This window comes from Peromyscus californicus, unplaced genomic scaffold, assembly GCF_007827085.1.
Source record: "Peromyscus californicus insignis strain IS unplaced genomic scaffold, ASM782708v3 Scaffold_4__1_contigs__length_199733344, whole genome shotgun sequence".
NCBI lineage: Eukaryota > Metazoa > Chordata > Mammalia > Rodentia > Cricetidae > Peromyscus > Peromyscus californicus.
In genome coordinates this window covers 95,492,681-95,513,226 of record NW_026294562.1, presented here as the reverse complement: position 1 = coordinate 95,513,226, position 20,546 = coordinate 95,492,681, and the positions used below count along the sequence as shown (strand labels likewise).

At 38.9% G+C, this 20,546-nt stretch overlaps 2 protein-coding genes across 3 annotated transcripts; both read right to left on the bottom strand.

Annotated features, from left to right (window-relative positions):
* Window positions 1-3,370: 3,370 nt before the first annotated feature.
* Window positions 3,371-8,583, bottom strand: LOC128094102 (olfactory receptor 481-like). Of its 2 annotated transcripts, XM_052712201.1 has the most exons (2): window positions 8,575-8,583; window positions 3,371-4,309 (listed from the first exon to the last, which is right to left on the bottom strand). In XM_052712201.1, exons 1-2 carry the CDS (start codon window positions 8,581-8,583, stop codon window positions 3,371-3,373), a joined length of 948 nt encoding a protein of 315 aa, XP_052568161.1. The 2 variants fall into 2 exon arrangements, with proteins under 2 accessions (XP_052568161.1, XP_052568162.1); XM_052712202.1 differs by lacking the exon at window positions 8,575-8,583 and having other exon boundaries at window positions 3,371-4,312.
* Window positions 8,584-14,940: 6,357 nt separating this feature from the next.
* LOC128094098 (olfactory receptor 478-like) lies at window positions 14,941-15,886 on the bottom strand. The gene is given in 2 exon segments (XM_052712196.1): window positions 14,941-15,813; window positions 15,815-15,886. Coding segments are annotated over 2 exon segments (945 nt in total).
* Between the last annotated feature and the right edge of the window lie 4,660 nt (window positions 15,887-20,546).

Here is a 20,546-nt window from a genome sequence, read left to right as displayed (position 1 = left end):
TTCTTGCCTCTGCAGGTATCCACACACATGAGTACATACATACACACGCACACACAAATAAAACTAAATCTTCAAGAAGATGAAAATATTTTAAAAAGATGCAATTTCTTCCTGGGTTCTCAAAACCTGGAGCATGCCCACGAAGTGTCTGGTGGCTGACGGAAAGTCAACTGAATCTGGGCTTTTGTCTTTCCTACCATTTAGGAGCTGCTGAGAATGCCTTGGACAGGCTTTTGAGGTCCCAGCAAGCTGTCTTCACTTTGGTAGCTTTCCTTCTTTGGTGCCAGGGACCTCTGCTGTCCACACACAGATTTGCAGTGTATGGACTGGACAGATTATCCTACACTCCACGTCATACACTCTGGGGTGGCTAATATCACAGCTAGCAATGCCTCCCACATGTTTTGGGGATTTATAAACTATCACAGCACTGGAATTTGAATATGTGGAGGACATGTTTTCATGCTTTCAAGACCTCCTCTGCATTAATTAGCCAATGCAGAAATTAGCTGTGGGTATTTCAGCACATTGCTGAAACATCAGAGTTCCCAGGCTCTACAGCAATGAGAAACAGATGTTGCTCCACCTTCAGGCTGCAGGCTCAGAGCTACTGAGCTCTATAGTGATTCTCAGTTGATGATATCTGCTGTAGGCTGTTTAGGCTAACTTTATGCATGTTTCTCCCTGACCTGAGCCTCCTGCCAAATGTACTTTTGGGCTTGTCGGTATCTAGGCTCTCCTGCTCTCCACCCTGGGGTTGTGGAATTCTAAATTGGCCTTCCCTCACCCTGGAGCTGTGGAATTCTAAACTGAGACTCTCAGATCTGTGATTATTCCCTGTTCTCAGTCCCCACTTGTCCTCTACCCACTGAGTCACATGGGATGATGAGATGGGATTTCTCTATTGTATGGTAACCCTTCTAATGGAAGAATCACTGTCTTAACAAAACTCATAACTGGATTTGAGGCTGGTGAGGGTAGTGGTCTTGTCTTGAGGTCTGGACCATCTGTTCTTTCCTTGAGATCCTTTATATAATGGCAGCAGAAATGATCACTGTTATTGAACTGTAGATGCAATCACTTTCTTTATTCAGTAAATACTAATTTACACTTACAATGTGTCAATTCTTATTCTGAACATGTTAGATATTTCAGCTCATCTCTTTGTTACAATACCACAAAGGGGCTCTATTACTTCTATTACTAGTATTTTTAACTTGCAAGTAAATAATATGTGGCCAAAAGGGAAAAGTAACCAATACCATAGGAATCCAGAATGGTGTCTTTTTATCCTATTTTATATTACTATAATTAATTTTTTTTAAGATTGAGTTTTGTTGTGTAGCTTTGGCCTTCCTGGAACTAGCTCTGTAACCTAGGATGGCTTCAGCTTAGAACTCACAGAGGTCCACTTGCTTCTGCCTCCCAAGTGTTGGGATTAAAGACCTGTGCCACCCTGCTTGGCTATAATTAATTTGTTAACAATGACCAGAGTCTGAATTGGTAAAGAATAGAATCTGTAAAAGTACAAATAAATAAACATAAATAAATGCTAGAAATGTCACAGATGGCAAGAAAGGAAGGTGGAGGACCCTTGTAATGGATCTCAAGTTGCCTCTTTATTAGTTTAGAAATGCTTAAAAGTGAGAATTAGAACAAAGACATGGAAGACTGGGAGGTGTATTCAGGGGGTAAAGTGCTAGTTCAGCATGTATAATGCCCTAGGTTGATATATATATATATATATATATATATATATATATATATATATATATATATAATTTTTTTCAACTTAAGCAATCAGGTAAATAGTATATGGTAGGTTTGAAATGTGATATTGGTAAATGAAAACTTTAAAGTTCATTTTGAAATAAAGAGTAGAATCTAAGAGTATATTCTAGCAGTTGCCTTCTTCAGATTGTAGATGGGGGACTTCAACATGGGCTTCAACTATGTAGAAATGGACACAACTCAGTTGTGTTCAGTGGAGTAGATGGGCTTGATCGTCATGTACATGAATGTGATGGTCCCATAGAGCAGAGGGACCGGAGTGAGCTGGAAGGTACAGGTGGAGAAAGCCTTGGATGGCTCACATCTTCAGGATGGCAGTGAGGACATAGATGAGGAGACAGCTATGACAAACACTGTGACAATAGTGATGGAGCCAGAGGTTTTGCAGGTGATCATCCCAACAAAAGATGTCTGAGCAGGAGAGTTTCAGCAATGGAGAAACTTCACAGAAAAAGTTACCCATCTAATTTTGTTTGTAGAGGACAGACCCAAAAATCAACTAGTAAAACTTCAAACGCTCACATATCCACCCAGATGGGGATCTAAGGGAGCTTAAATGAGATGATGAAGACTTTAGGACACATGTGGATTGAGGAGATCAGGGACAAGCAGATCGCAGCACATAGTGATCAGAGGCCATGGCAGCCAGGAGGTAGTGCAAACATTGCTTCAGCAAACAGCTGAATTCCACAAAAGCAATGCAGCTTCAAAATACAGAACTGTATCAAAGTCTCACAAAAAGTATTTTTAAAACCCATTTCAATAACTTATCAAGAAAGTAAAAAAAAAAAAACCAGAATCAAATCAGTTTACTTTATTCCCCTTGACATGTATGTACTACACAGCTTCATTATTTAAACTATTATATCATTACTGAAGAAGACATACCAGAACCTCCAGATAAAGGAACATGGGGAACATTGTCATCAGTTGCCTGGCAATGGAGCACATGGTACTTCCAAGATGGTAATTTATAAAATAACATCAAACTAGAAAAAAGCTTCTAACCACAAATTCCATTAATTATTTGTGGAGTGGAGATAAAGTATAATAACCTCGAAATGTTTACATTTAATTTAGCCCTAGATTGTGTGACTCAAATAGTGATAAATTACAGCTTATATTAATAACATATAGACATGTATATGGACATAAAATAAACCTAGTATGGATGGAGAGATAGCTCGGTCAGTATAGTGTTTGCCTTACAAGTATCTGAGTTTGCTCACCAGAGCTTCTATAAAAGTTAGATGGGAGAGTGCATATTTGTACTTACAGTCCTGGAAGGCAGAGACAGAAGGACTCACTGGTCAACCAGCCTAGCCTACTTGGCAAGTTCTAGGCCACTGAGAGACACCGTTTGAAAAATTCAAGGTAGATAATGTCTTGAGAAATGACAGTTGAGATTGTCCTCCGGCCTTGAGATATATGTAAACCCATATGCACATATACCTGCACACATATTTGCTTTTGTATTCATAAACACAACACACAAGTGAGGCTAATAGACATTATATATTTATAATATATGTCCCCCAAATAGTTGATTAGTAATTTCTGGATTCATATTGAATTTTGTTCAAAATGAGGAATGTGTTCTTGCCATCAATTTCCTCATGGCCTCTTTTACCTCCTTGTTCCTCAAACTGTAGATCAAGGGATTCAACATGGGGATCACCACTGTGTAGAACACAGACACCACTTTAATTTGGTTGGGTGAATGGCTTGACTTTGGCATGACATAAACAAATGTAACTGTCCCATAAAACAAAGTGACTGCAGTGAGGTGGGAGGTGCAGGTGGAGAAGGCCTTGTGCCTGCCCTCAGTAGAGCGCATTCTAAGGATGGAGTGAAGGATGTAGAGGTATGAAACAATGATGATGAACAGGGTGATGACTATGATGGAGCCTGCTGAGATGGCAGGAGACATTTCAGCAATGTAAACATGGGTACAAGAGAGCTCCACCAGGGGTGGGAGGTCACAGAAGAAATGGTTGACTTTATTTGGTCCACAGAAAGTCAGGCTCAACAAACAGCTGGTGCATGATGAAGAATTCACACATCCACCCACATAGGAAATAACCAATAAGATGAAGCAGACCCTGGGAGACATGAGAGTGGAGTAGAGCAGGGGTGAGCAGATGGCCACATAGCGATCATAGGCCATGGCAGCCAGCAGGAAGCACTCAGCAGTCCCAAAGACCACATCAGAGCCAAGCTGGACTATGCAGCCAGCCACGGGGATGGTGGTTCTGTCTCTCAGGAAACTCACAATCATGACAGGTGTGACTGAGCTGGAGTACCCAATGTCCACAAAGGCCAAGTGGCTGAGGAAGAGGTACATGGGGGTGTGAAGCTGAGGGCTACTTCTGATCAACAGGATTATGCTGATATTGCCCAGTACAGTGGTGAGGTAGACCCCCAGGAACAATACAAAGAAGACTGAACAAAGGGTGGGGTTCTCAGTTAGCCCCAAAATAACGAACTCTGTTACCATTGTGTGGTTTCCAGTTTCCATCTTTTGTGAGCTGATTCCTATTGAAATAAAAGCCAGTGGCTATCAGAATACATTAAATGACCTCATGATTGATATACTCCACTCCACATTTAGCCCATTAAAAATAAATGTGGATCTCAGTTTGGTGTCATGATTATTCTCCCCCAAGTGTTCTGAAATCAAGTAACAACATGAATAATTTCAGAATACTAATCACCATTTATCTTAAGGCCACAGATACAAACTGAACAGTGACTCAGATCAGAATGCAGGACTCACTCACAGATCAAGTCAGGAGTCTGAATGAATGCATAGAACACTGATGATCTGAGATCCCAAATAGTTGAGTGAATGTACAGTACACTGATGTTCTGAGATCCCAAATAGTTCAGTGAATGCATAGAACACTGATGTTCTGAGATCTCAAATAGTTCAGTGAATGCATAGAACACTGATGTTCTGAGACCCCAAATAGTTGAAATGATGGACTCATGTTGGTGTTTACAGTATCTAATTCAACTCTATTTCTCAGTCCCTTGGGGCCCACCCTTCTCAGTCTTTTTGTAGTTATTTGGCACTGTGGACAGTGAATGCCAATCTGTTGTGAAAGTTAATGTGTAACGCGTATGTGTTTTCAAAATTAAATTAAAATACTCATGGACAACTCTCTCTTCCTTTCCATGGCGGCACATTTCACATGTTACATCTACAATATAGTGGCACTTCTTACAAGTCTGGCTTCAAATGTGAGAACAGGGAATATATGCTACGTACATGCAGTGGAAGTGAGACAGAGATGTAGCAGGAATCTTAGAGAGTCTTATTAATAAAATCAAACCTGAGGCCAGTTATTGGGGTGAATGCTGGAAGATCAGAGAAGCAGAACAAGCCACAGCTATCTCACCTCACCAGTTCCTCAGCTGATCCTGTTTCCTTAGACTGGAAGCTTCTCAGTACTCATCTAGAATGAATCTCAGCTGTACTGTGCTGCTCAAAGCCTAAAAGCTTAACCAGCCAAATGCTGCTAGTTCCTGGTCTTCACAATTTATATACCTTTCTGCTTTCTGCCATCACTCCCTGGGATTAAAGGCTCACTTCTTGGGATTAAAGGCCTGTGTCACCATGCCTGGCTGTATCCTTGAACACATGGATTTCTGCCTCTGGAATGCTAGGATTAAAGGCGTGTGCTATCACTGCCTATCCTCTATGTGGCTGTCCTGTTCTCTGACGCCAGATAAGTTTATTAGGGTGCACAGTATTTGGGGGAACACAATACCACCACACAGAGCTATTCTGTGTTAACTCACACTAAGTTCCCGAGGTTAATTTATTGGGACAGCTTAACATCATCTGGTTAATATGATTATAGATTATTATAAATGGAAATTTCACATAGAGATTAATCCTGAGAAAAGTATGACAAACAATATTATTTGAGGTCATTATTTGTACTGTTAGAACTGTGCAGAATGAACAAAAGAATGTATTCTGTAATGCTACGTTATGGTTTCTTATGAACTATGTTAGCAAAGTATTAGATGCTTATGTTAGCCACATGGGGGCATCAGACAGTTTCATATGAAAGGGATGTGAAGAAGTCAGTTAACTTAATAAAAAATGAATGAGGAGTTTAATCAGGAGATTCAACAGACCAATAAAATGAACACAGACTATTATTAAAGGAAATTCTGTTAACAGGAAATATCCTAATATATTTCTTGTGAATTCCTGGATTGCCAATTTAGGTAATAAAATATGAAATATAGTCAATGTCTATAATCATGAGGTAACTGTAAATTAAATCTCTAAGGTGATCTCAGTGCATGCTCCACTTTGGATTTTAAATTAGCACAGTCATTTTGGAAAAACAGTATGAGATTCCCATTGCACTAATGGTAGAATTTCCATATGATGCAATAACTATACTTCTGGGTATGTATCCACAGAAATTGCTATGCTGGAGCAGGCTATGTTATGTTATATCTGTGCCTCTATGTTTCTCTTAACAGTACCCACTGTAGCCAAGATATGGAAGTAATTTAAGTATCCATTCATGGATGAATGCACTTCTATGAGTCTGATTCCCTACCACTTGGATTCAAGCAGTGCAGTGTTAGCTAAAAGTACAAACAATAAAATGGCTCCTAATGACTTATTGCTATATCTGGATCAGCACATCACTCGCCCTCATCAGAGAAGCTTCTTCTTGCAGTAGATGGCAATTAGCACAGAAATCACCCATGGGACAATATACAGAGAACAAGAGACTTCAGAGTTCTTAGCTCTAAATGGGACATCTATATCACGCTTCTTCCCTCAAGGTACATGGATCTATGCAGAAGAGGGCACAGAAAGATTATAAGAGCCAGAGGCAGTGGATGACTTCAAGGAAGCAGTGTTTTTCAGATTCAAGGGGACAGATGCACTTATGAACTTACAGCGATTGTGACAGCACTCATAAGACCTTAAGAGCTGAAGCCAGACAAAAACCCCACCATGGAGGAGGGTAGGTGGGCGCAAAGTTCCACCACTAGCTGAGCAGCTATTGGAATTTGATTACTTCTGGGAGAAGGGAAGTCAGTTTTCTTCAATGGAGTGACACCTAGTATATTGATCACACTCCAAGACAGGCATCACACCCAGAAGTAAATGGCCAACACAAACTGGAGTGGATTGGTTTAAGTAAAAGAATAAAGAGAGAGGGAGGAAGCAGAGTCAGAGAGGCAGACACACACAGAGGGCACAGAGAAAGACCGGAAGAGAGGCAGACACACACAGAGACAAAGAGAAGAGGGGAGAGAGACAGAAAGACAGACAGACAGACACACCAGAGAGACAAGTAGACAGATACACACACACACACACACACACACACACACACACACACACACACACACACACACACACACACGACAGAGAGAGAGAGAGAGAGAGAGAGAGAGAGAGAGAGAGAGAGAGAGAGAGAGAGAGAGAGAGAGAGAGAGAGAGAGAGAATTGGTTGAGTAGGGAGGTGGGAATCTGGGAAAAGTTGGAGGGGAAATGAATATGATAAAAATACACTGTATAAAATTCTCAAAGAATAAATAAAACATTACTTAATAAAAGGAGTAGAGGTGATGTTCTGGCCTGAGATTGACTAGTTCAGAAGAAGCCTTGAGGCCTGTACTTGGGACATTTATGTATCAATATAAAAGAAACATTGAATGTTACCTGCTAGTCATATATTACAAGAACAGGCTCCAGGAATCATTTTCCTATAGCAGGGCTTTCTTATGTAGGACTTGGGACCATTTGTGATGTAAGACCATAAGTACCTCACCACTAGACACACTCATCTTCATTAGCATACCATTGAAAACCCAGTGGGAGAAAATCCAATGAGACTAGAAAATTGGGTGTGTCTGTGTTTTCATATACATTGTGCTGTCTGCGAGATTCCATAAAATCCCAAGGGCTTCATTCTCTTCATTATTAACAGACAGTATTACAACTGCAAAGATCCAATTGGTTTTGTAACTTGATTTGGATAATTGTAATTAGCATGGGCTAGGCTGTGGTCACTGGTGACATCTCAGAGAAGTAGGTGCCTGGAACTGCTATCCTGAGCATCATTGTGTGGTTTGTAGTTATGCCTTCAAGTGCTCCATGTAGAGATGTGATATTTGTCTCTCTGTGAAAGTGATCTGTGTTTTAATGCAGTATTAACGTTTTCATACGTATGCTTTCACTCCAAACACTGGGCTCCTCATTAGACAGCAATGCAGTTATTAAAGACACTTCTTTCCAAAGCCAATATTATGTCTAAGCTAATGCTCCCTTTTAGATGAACCAAAAGTCCCTTTCTTGTTCCCAAGTTCCATGTGATGTTCATTATGTGATGTTATTTTTGCATTGTTCTGAAAAATTTTAATTATAAGTGTTTTTGAGATAATTCCATAAATATGTTCATTTACTTCAGGCTTTAAAGTGATTCATATAAAGTTTCTTAATAGCTCTTTATTCAGCACTACTATTCTCAATGCTTTATTGTATCACTCTTTCTTTTAAATGTAGACCAAGAAATAGAAATATAGGTCAAAATGCTTCACAGCATATCTCTTTAAGCAAAGCCAACATTATTTGATATAAAATATATGTTAAGTTATTAGACACAAATTCTTTTTATCTGATCCCCTAATTTTTTACTTTCTATAGTTAGTATACAAAGTAATGGGTTTCATTATGCATTTTCACACATATGCGTCATGAATCATTATATGTTGCTCAAATTCATCCTCCACCTCTACTATCCCCATATCCCTTTGTCTTCTCTCTTTCTTTCATGGTTTCTCCTCCCCCAATAATGCCTTCCTCTGCTTTCATGTCATACGTATTCCACGACTTTTCTCCTCTCTCTCTCTTTTTCTTTCTTTCTTTCTTTCTTTCTTTCTTTCTTTCTTTCTCTCTCTCTCTCTCTCTCTCTCTCTCTCTCTCTCTCTCTCTCTCTCCTTCCTTCCTTCCTTCCTTCCTTCCTTCCTTCCTTTCTTTCTTTCTTTCTTTCTTTTTCTTTCTTTCTTTCTTTCTTTCTTTCTTTCTTTCTTTCTTCCATTCATTCATTCATGTATTTAGTATTTCTCTTCTGGGTGCCCTTTATAATTCTGAACTTTATTTTGACAATAGAGATAGAAAAGTAAACACAGTAACATCTGAAGGAACTTAAGAAATCAGTAAAGAGTAAATATGTAACATCTCTCTTTCAGTATATAAGGGCTTGAGTCGTTTAAGATGCTCATATAACCAGTGTTCATTTTATGTGTGCTAAGATAGAGTAACATCTGGACTGAGACTTCTCACTGATAGAGTTTTGTTTACATTTTTGACACACAAGCATAAATTGATTGATTTCAAACAGATCACAGAAGGCAGTCAAATCTAGCAAAATCTTTTTTTTTGGTTTTTCGAGATAGGGTTTCTCTGTGTAGCTTTGCGCCTTTCCTGGAACTCGCTTTGTAGACCAGGCTGGCCTCGAACTCACAGAGATCCGCCTGCCTCTGCCTCCTGAGTGCTGGGATAAAAGGCATGCGCCACCACCGCCGGGCTTAAATCTAGCAAAATCTTAACACCGTGAGTCTTAGAATTCTCAAACAATGCAATTGGCACACCTCTGTCCATGTTCTTTCTATAAGATGATTTTCATTTTTCAGTCTTTCTCAGAATGGAGAGTTTGGTAAAGCTCACAAGTATATGAAAAAAAGAGTGAGATTAATTTCTTTCTTTTTTAAACATATTTTTTACTGGTCCTTTGAGAATTTCACATCATGCACCCCAATCCCACTCATTTCCCAGTCCCTCCATATTTGCCCCTCACCCCTTATAGCATCTACCCAGAAGAAAATTAAAAAAATATGAATTAAAAAAACAAAATAAAACAAACAAACAAACAAACAACCCATTTTGCTCCACCATCTTTCGCACATCTCCACTACCTCTTCATTCATCTTAGTGCCATTGGGTTCTGCAATGTGTCATGTAGTATACCCTTTTGTCCACTCAGCTGTACTTGGAAATGTTCATTGCAATGAGTTGGTAGTCTGGTTCAAGGCCTCTGGCTTCTGGTACACTATCAATACTGGACCCTCATGGTACTCCTCTCGGATATTCTGCTGTTATGGAGTCGTGGAGATCCTTTGGTTATGGTTCCTCAGGACCAGTTCCTTCACACACGCTGGCAGGGCATAGATGGGGTAGATGTTGTGGTGGGCCTCTGAGTAGCTTTGCGCCTTTCCTGGATCTCACTCTGTAGACCAGGCTGGCCTCGAACTCACAAAGATCCACCTGCCTCTGCCTCCTGAGTGCTGGGATTAAAGGCGTGCGCCACCACCACCCAGCTCTTTCTGTATATCTTACTTTCCTTCTGTCTCCATGTCTGGCTGGCTGCTGGCCCTCGGCGTCTCCCTTTCTTTCTCCCTCATTCTCTTCTCTCTCATTTTCTCTTGAGCCTAGATTTCTCCTCCCACTTTTTCTCTTTCCCTGCCAGCCCTGCCTATCCTTCTACTGTCTAGCTATTGGCCATTCAGCTTCTTATTAGACCAATCAGATGCCTTAGGCAGGCAAGGTGAAACAAATGTAACTCATCTTTACATAATTAAACAAATACAACATAAATAAATGTAACACACCTTTACACAGTTAAAGTACTATTCCATAGCATAAACAAATGTAATACACCTTTACAGAGTTAAATATTCCACAACATATCACCATAGCCTCATTGGCAGTGCAGACCATCCAGATCAGTATGGCTTTGGCAGGAGCATGGCCCTTAGACACCAGCATGGCAATGGATGGTGGCCCAGACTCAGACCCCAGGCATCCATGTGACGTTTGGTGACAACATGGGCCATGGATGGCAACACAGACCTGGACTTCAGTAGAACTACCTACCCAGACAATGGCCCTCAGCAGCAGCCAGGCTATGATGTCAGCATGGCCCCCCAGGTAGCAGAAGAGCCACTCAGATGAGTATGGCACAGCTGCAGCATGGCTCGTGGACACTAACATGGCCTCAGGTGGCAGGCCAGACCCCAGGCATCTGCATAGCCTTTGGTGGTAATAGGAGTAATAGACATCAACATAGAACCTGGCTGCAGTAGGGCCATGGATCCAGACATGGCCCTCAGCTGCATTGTGGGCCCAGAAGTCACCATAGCACTGGGTGGCAGTGCAGGCCACTCAGATCAGTAAGGCCCCTGCAGTGGCACAGCTCTTGGACACCAACATGGCCATAGGTGGCAGCCCGGACTCCAGGCACCTATATGATCTTTGGTGGGAACATGGGTCACAGATGTTAGCATAGACCCTGGCTGAGGTAGGAGCACAGGCCCAAGCATGGCCCTTAGCAGCAGAGTGACAAGGAAATCCTCATAGAGAAAGTGTTATTTGAGTCAAAAACTGAGAGGAATCTGTTGGTGTGGAAAATGGGGAAAATTTGCTAGATAGGAAATGGAAAGCTTTATCTTGATAATTTTAAGAAATAACGTGTGTATATTGGAAAGACATTACTGGACTGTTAAGCAAGCATTTACTTAACTATAATTATGGAAACAATATCCAACCATAACTACACTTCAATTTCAAGCAGTGTAAAAGGTGTTCCCTCTTAGTCATAGCATAGCACAGCCATCCTATATTACCTGGACACCAACTGTGTGATTACTTCTATAACACCTTGAAGGATGATCATGCAGATTTAATGGGGGTGTAAGTCACTACAGCCAGTTTGGAAAGTGGTATGGAGGTTTCTTAAATAAAACAAATAGAATTACTATAAGATTTACCAGTTCTACTCTTGAGCATATATTCCCACAAAACTGAAGTTGCTATTTTGAAGAAATATCTGTGTTTCCATGTTCATTTCAGTGTTGCTCCTAATAACCGTGATGGTAGAACAATCTAAGTGTCCACCGGGGAGACAACAGAAGATTGTGTGAAAACTTTCAGAAGTCCTATTCATACTGTAAATCATATCATTTTCTTCTCTTTACACATGGATAGTAATCCATTGTATTCACCTGCCACATTATCTTCTGTTGTCTCACTGATGGACACTTAGGTTGGCTATTATGAACAATGCTGAAATTAACATGGGAACACAGATATCTCTTTCAAATAGCAACTTCAACACAACGTCAGCTTGTGATACCACAGCTCCAACATGCCATCATAATTTGCCTGTGCCATCACACCACTCTACCATGGCATTGTAGTGCTCTAATGGGATACCACAATGGCACACTTTGCCTTCATAGCTTTTTTTCTTCAAAAAGATTGATTTTATTGTTATTTATATGTGTGTTTCTGTGCCCATGTACATGTCTGCTGGTGCACACAGAAGCCAGAAGACAGATTTGCTATCCCAGATCTGGAGTTACAGGTAATTGTGAGACACACAACATTGGTGCGAGGAGCAGAACTACAGTCCTTTGCAAGAGTTGTAGGCAAGCTTAGCTGCTAAACCATCTTTCTAGTCCCATCTTCACAATTCTGCATGTGATACCATGTGATATGATGACAATAGAATCTTGCCTTACAACATCACAGCTCCACTGTGACATCATAATGTTACATTGTGACATTAAAATGATCAATTTTACATAACAACTATCAATAGTGATATATTGTGGCCTTGTAAGTTCATTGTGAGATGAAATGCTCCACTCTGGCATCACAATGTTCCACTGTGCCATTGTAATGCTCCATGAGACACCACAATCCTTTACTGTGCTGTGACAATGTCCTATTTTCATATCAAAGTTGTGCCGCTGCAAAGATGTACTGTGGTTTTGCGTCCCCCCTTGCCATTTCATTGTTATACCACCCTATGATAATGCTGTATGAGATACTACAATGTTCATTGTGCTATGAAAATATTCTATTTTTATATAACAAATCTCAATTATGACATCTCTGTGGTACACTATGACTTCTCACGTACATTATGACATCTCCTTGCTCCATGGCTAAGAAACAGCTAAAAACAATTCAGCATCAGGGAAATGAAGATTTAATCCACTTTGAAAGTCCATCTTATCCTGGTCTACTGGGTTACTATCTAGAAGAGAAATGAAAACAAATACTGGCTAGAATATGGAGAAAGGGGAAACATTATTCACTGTTTGTGGGAGGGCAACTGGTGTAGCCATTACAGAAATCAGCACGGAGCTTTCTCAAAAAGCTAAAACCAGAACTGCCATAGTACGTAACCATAACAACTAGCATATACCCCAAGGACTCTGTGTCCTATGACAGAGATGCATACACATCTATGTTTATTGCTATTTTATTCACTATACTTAGGAAATAGAATAGGCCCAGATATCCATCAATAGATCAATGGACATGAAAATGTGATACACACACATACACACACACACACACACACACACACACACACACACACACACACACACACACAATCGAATTTTGTCGGGTGAAATGTGATCAAAATACATTGCTATAAAAAGAACTTAAGTTAAAAACAGTAAAAGGTTTGCAGAAAATAAAAGAATTTGGAAAATACATTGAGTTAGATAAACCAGAATAAAACATAAGGAATATGTTTTTGATATTGGCTCTGGGAATGGCTTTTTTTCTGTTTTGACACCAAAAACTCAAATAACAAATCAAATATAAACATTAAACTAAAAATCTTTTACACATCAAAGAAAACAACACAGAAAAAGGAAATGCAGTGTGAAGATTTGGAGAAAATATTTGGTAACTGATATATGATTACACTTAACATCTGAATAGGTAAGGAAATAATGGAATTCAGTAGCAAGAAAAGAAATAATTTGATTTGAAATCTTCAGAGAACTGAACAGACATTTCTCTATGGAAGACATACAAATGGCAATGAGAGTTCAGAAAATGTTAATCAGTGTCCAAAGTCATGAGGAACAGTGAAGCCAATCACAAGCTATTGTTAAAACCTACAGTGGAATTCCTAAGGGGAAGGGGCTGTGAACACTCTGAGGCTCTCTGGGACTCATTATCATCTGCCTCCCCCTGCCCCACTGCCTGGAAACTCTTCCTCACTCCCAGGAGCTGCTTCAGACTGCAGCACTCAGTGAGAACATGCTCTTGTTGTTCACTTTCTCATACTTTCTTCTCCTGCCCAAATAGCCTTTGGAAATGGGAGCTGGAATTTGATCAATGGTGCTGTTTTGTAGTTCTTTTATAAGTGTGAAAGTGGACATTGATTTCGACACACCAAAGGAGTGACAAACCACGACAAGTGTTGGTGAGAGAGGTCAGGGAAAACAAAGCCCCTGTACTCTGTTCTATACACACAACAGGCACCGTCATTATGTGAACTGTACGGAAGTTTTACAAAGCAAAAGTAGAACATTCAAGTGTCCTAGAAATGTGACATAGCAATTCCTTTTATGGGTATACATCCAAATGAAATTAAGTTAGCCACTCATGAGGTTATCTCATTTGCCACATCAATTTTATTCAAGACAGTTAAGATATAGAAGCAAGTTAAGTAACTGTCAGTGATGAATGTGTAAAGAAATTAGAGCATAAACACACACACACACACACACACACACACACACACACACACAAGCTTTTCCAGCCTCAATAGAATTTCTTTTCACCTGCAGCAATATGGATATAATTTGAGTTGTTTGTGCTACTGAAAATAATCCATATGCAGAAAGAAAAACATTTCAGAATCTCAGTTACATGGGAAAGTTTTTAAAGTTCTAACTCAAAGAAAGATCACACTGTTGGTCATCAGGCAGGAGATGTAGACAATGGGTTACACAGGCCAAAGAGGACAAAGCTGCAACTATATAAAATGAATGTTTGGCCACCTATTAAAAGATAGTCAATCATATTTTATTGTATGTTATAAATTTGCTTGACGAGTAGGTTGCAAATATTTCTAATACAAAAAGAAGTGAGATGATGGATGTGTTAATTTCTGTGACTTGATATTTCTTAGGTGAAGAGAAAAGCACACTGCAGGCAGAGTTGCTTCATGTGAAGCAGTCTTGAGGCAGCGAAGAATGTCGGCATACTAAAGGCTTCAAAAGAAAAAAGATTTAATCTTAGAGTTTGTGTGTATTGTTTTAATAAAACATCCCAAAGAAAAACAGATGTCTCTAAGAAAATACTTTCCTGCCTATCTGTCTCTTCACAGCACCCTTAATCTCGTTATTCCTGAGGCTATAGATGAGAGGATTCAACATGGGGATCACCACCATGTAGAACACAGACACCACCTTGTTTTGATCTGTGGAGTAGCTGGACTTGGGCATCACATAAATGAATGTGATGGTCCCATAGAACAGAGTGACTGCAGTGAGGTGGGAGGTGCAGGTGGAGAAGGCCTTGTGGCGGCCCTCAGTAGAGCGCATGTTCAGGATGGTGATGAGGATGTAGATATAGGAAACAGCTATGACAAACACTGTCACCACAATGATGGATCCAGCTGTGAATGAGGGAACAATTGCAGAGACACTGACATCAGAACAGGATAGTTCTACTAATGGAGCAAAATCACAGAAAAAGTGATTGACTCCATTGGATCCACAGAAGACTAGTGAATAGAAACATGCAGTAAAAGACCAAGTGTTAAGAAAACCACCTATGTAAGCAACTAGGAGCAACTGGATACAGACTTGTGTGGACATTTTGGTTGAATAAAGCAGTGGGTTGCAGATTGCCATGAAGCGATCATAAGCCATGGCAGCCAGAATGAAGCACTCAGACGATCCAAAGAAGACAACTGAACCAAGCTGGATGGCACATCCAAAGTAGGAGATGGTATTTCTCTCCACCAGGAAGTTGACAAGCATATTGGGTGTGACAGAAGATGAGTAGCCTATGTCAGCAAAAGCCAAGTGGCTGAGAAAAAAGTACATGGGGTGATGGAGCTGGGAAGAGACTCTGATGAGAAGGATGGTGCTGAGGTTCCCAGACAAGGTCACCAGGTAGATGCACAGGATGATGATGAAGAGGATGACTCTAAGGACCCCGGTCATCTGTTAAGCCCAATAAAATGAACTCTGTCACTGCAGTGTGGTTCCCATCCTCCAGGAAAGCCATGGGACAGTGTAGCTGCTACCAGAGCAAGGCTGTGATGGAGACATTACAGGAAGGGATTTATAAATATATCACTCTCATTAGTTCATAGATGGAAGTTTTATAAACAAATACATTATTAAAACTGAAACTTAGAATTTCATTTTGTACTAAGAATTGTGTTCCAATGTTTATATGTTTATGTGTAATGAATCTCTATAGTTTAAAAACTTTAACTGAAACAACAGGAAACATGCTTCAAGCACTGTGGTTTTTCATAAATATGCTTTTAAATAATGCAAGGATTAAAAAATGAAGCTTTTGAGCATATTTAATTGTCTTGGTATAGCAGAAAATGTGTGTGTCTAGGATGGGACATTGGAGCCTGAGTAGCAGCTAACATTTATGCCATGCTTACTAGATGATGGACACAGAATTACCATTTTACATCTGAGTCTATTCAAATATCCATGAAATGATTTAAGTACTTTTGTTATTACCAACTTATTGATGAGGAAACTAAGTGGGAAAATGTCCACTAACTTACCTAAGATTGTCTATGTAGTAATGAAATCAGAATATGAATCTCCAGGGTGAATTTAGTTTATTCTTTTTTGTTGTAACTATTCCTCAAGTGAAATTAATTAGTAGTTACAATGGAGTTGGATATCATGTAAACAGAAAGAAAATAGATTAGATTTTCAGTTCTAATGGCCAGTGTATAAAAAGGTTCCTAGGTATTTACATAGTTTTCCAATGTCTGTCAAGACATTTAAGAAAATCAACAAAATTGTACAATCTTATCAAAAGAACAATGAAGAAACAGAAAGAAATTTGAAATTAAGTCTTTTTATAAAGTTACCATTCTAAATAATAACAATTAAGTTATTATTTTATTTGCCCATTTGAAATATCAATCTAATCATTATATAAAATTACAGGAATATTTAGAACAGTATTGTTGATGTTGTTTATCTGCATAGAATCTTTTCCTAACATAACAATATTCTCGAATTGCAGCATGCTGACTTAAAATAATATGAGTTTCAGCATAGTGTGCTAGTGAATGCATTTCAGTACTAGACAATTAAAAAGTGGGCTAAGGTTCATGTAGCCGGGGGTCAGGTTGACTCACGTCCCAAGATTTTTGTCTTTATATCTTAGTCATTATCCAAAGTGTCTAGTGTTTACAATGTTAGGGGGATTCAATAACACACAAAGTAGGTCTTTCCAGAAGATATTTTAATGTAGGACTGTCATATCATTTCAAAGACCAATTTTTTAACATTATGTTTGAGTGCTAAGTTTAGATGTAGTTAAACCTGTGTAGAATTCTGGAAGTATAGTTGTATAAATGAGGACTGTTGGTAAACTGAATTATGCCTATTTAGCTACAATAATTTAATTTAATTCTAGTTAATTTCAAGAAAAACTTAATTTAACTCATTCAAAGATGCTGATTGCTAGATTATGTCTACTCTATTTCTAAATGACAGCTTGTGGACACAATTTTGAAGAGTACATATACATGTTATCAAACAGCAAAGTGAAATCCATAAACCAGATTTATTCACAAAAGCCTAAATCTTACCTCATAAAAATGAGAATCAGTTCAGATTGCAGACAGAAACCCGAAGTTATGATTATACATGTCTAAGCTGTCTTTTATTCTTGTTTTCATTAGAAGATCTCTCTGATGAGTTTAGAGAGTCAAATGTGACTTGGAACTCACCAGGGATTATTATCACATTCTCTAGTGACTATTGACTAGTTTCACACAAATACAAGTAATCTTCAAGGATCCCATCAATTCTCATTCTTATTTTTGTGTAAGTACAAGTGCACTTTCGTTTGTTAATTATAAGAAATATAATAAATTATCTGGCACACTAATAGTTTTATGTGTATATTAGTATTTCAGATTAATGAGTACTCAGTTGCATATACAAAAGGATAACATTGGCTTTCTTTCATTTGCTATTTTTAACTTTTAAAAATAATTATTTTTATTAATTTTTTGAGAATTTTATATATTTTGATCATATTCACCCCAACTCCTCCCATATCAAAACCGTACTTTTTTTTATTTTATTAAGAAATTTTCTATTCTTTTTACATACCAACCACATATCCCCCCCCTTCCCTCCTCCCATCCCCCAGCCTTACCCTCAACCCATCCCCCATTCCCACCTCCTCGGAGTCAAGGTCTCCCATGGGGAGTCAGCAGAGCCTGGTACATTCAGATGAGGCAGTCCAAGCCCCTCCCCCTCTGCACCAAGGCTGCACAAGGCAACACCCACCTCCTATACACCTGTTTTTAAAAAATCCTTCAAGCCATTTATGTTTCCCATAAAACTGTGCATGTGTGGGCATCTATCTGTGTATATGATCACACTCTTAAAGAAAAATTGGCTCTCCTCTCAGCAGCTAACAATTTCCAATAGACTTCAGCAAGAGGTAGGAATCCACACCAGTCTTCCCTGTCCATGCTGGGATTTTGTCTGGCTTGAGCTTGCACAGGTCACTGTGGATTTACATGTACAGTACAGAATCTGAACTACTACTGTCACCAGGATTTAAATGACCCAGGAATGACCTGAAGTTCCAACATTGCTTTTGTTCTCCCCACTCCAGCTTTTAGGCCCAGATCTTTAAAACTGACCACACCTATCATCATTGGCCATTACTTAGAAGCTAACTGACTGCTTAGGTACTCGCCAGGGACAAGCCCACTTGATCTTGGTCCCTAAATTCCTTTAGACTGTATACACTTCACTCCATTTCTTCATTGTAATCACTGTCTTAATTGATTTTCCTATGTTTGGGATGCCTTAGTACATGACAGTTAATTAATAAATCACTTTAAATTTACTCATTTTATTTCCACTAACTAATTCCATGTAGTTGAATGTCTCATATAAGGAACACAAACAATGGTCTGGCAACCTATCGACTACAAATTTTGTTGCTCTTTGCATAATTGTTAATGTATCTTATTTTACATTTTATATATCATAGTCACCTAGAAATCAATCCATTTCTTTTTGATTTTCCAGTTAAATGGAATGTAAGTTTTTTTTGTTTTTGTTTTTTTTTTTCAAGACAGGGTTTCTCTGTGTAGCTTTGGTGCCTGTCCTGGATCTCACTCTGTAGACCAGGCTGGCCTTGAACTCACAGAGATCCACCTGTCTCTGCCTCCTGAGTGCTGGCATTAAAGGGAATGTAAGTTTTTAAGGTTCTTCCTTCTAGTTTCTGAATTTCATTGCTATCCATTATAATGTCTCTCTTTTCTTCTCTAATTTTATTAAGTTGGATTTTCTCACCCTATTTTGGTTACTTTGATAAAATCTGTCTATCTTGTTTATCCTTTTGAAGAACTAATTCTTTGTTTCATTAGTTCTTTTTATTGCTTTTTAATTTCCATTTCATTAATTCCTTACTTGATCTCGATTATCTTCCATATACTAATTTTGGTTTGGCTTGTTCTTGTTTTACCAAGGCTTTACTATGCACTATCAAATTATTTGAGATAATGCTGTTATTTTTTTCTTATTTTATAAAGTAGAAAATGAAGAAATATTCCCAAATTCTTTTTATGGAGCCAATATTATCCTGTTACCCAACTCAAGTAAAGACCTAACAAAAAGAGAAAATTATGGGCCAGTATCTCTGATGAACACAGACACAAAAATTCTCAAAAAAAAACAAAACCCACTTGCAAATCAAACTCAAGAACATATTAAAAAGATTATCCACCTTGATCAAGTCAACTTCATCATTGATGTGTAGGGATGTCTCAACATATGTAAATCAATAAATGTAGCCTTTTGCATAAATAAGCTAAAGGATAGAAACCACACATTAGATGTAGAATAAGCCTTTGATAAACTCCAACTTCTTTTTCCATTCTGTAGACTGCCGTTTTTTCTTATTGACTGTGTCCTTTGCTTTACAAAAGTTTCTCACTTTCAGGAGGTCCCATTTATTTATTAATTGTTGATCTCAGTGTCTGTGCTACTGGTGTTATACTTAGGAAGTGGTCTCCTGTGCCAATGCATTCAAGACTACTTCCTACTTTCTATCAAGTTCAGTGTAACTGGATTTATGTTGAGGTCTTTGATCCACTTGGACTTGGATGGAGGAGGTGGGATCTGTGGGTGGTGTGTAGAGTGAGTAGAAAATTTCTTAATAAAGAAAAATGGAAAAATAAAATAAAATGCAGAAAAAAAACCCTCCAACTTCTTTTCATAATAAAAGTACCAGAGTGTTGTTCAAATCTTAGATGGTCTTATAATTAAAAAACCCAGAGCCAGATATTAGGGCGAAAGTTGAAAGATGAGAGAAGCAGAACAGCCAGCCACTAGCTCTTACCGCTACAAAATCCTCAGTCAAGAATGAATTCCTAGCCGGGCGGTAGTGGCACACACCTTTAATCCCAGCACTTGGGAGGCAGAGCCAGGCGGATCTCTGTGAGTTCGAGGCCAGCCTGGGCTACCGAGTGAGTTCCAGGAAAGGTGCAAAGTTACACAGAGAAACCCTGTCTTGAAAAACCAAAAAAAAAAAAAAAAAAAAAAGAAAAAAAAAGAATGAGTTCCTGTTTCCTCACGCCTTATATATCGTTCTCTGCCTAGGTGTCATTTCCTGGGATTAAATGCATGTGTGCTTCCCAGTACTGGGCTTAAAG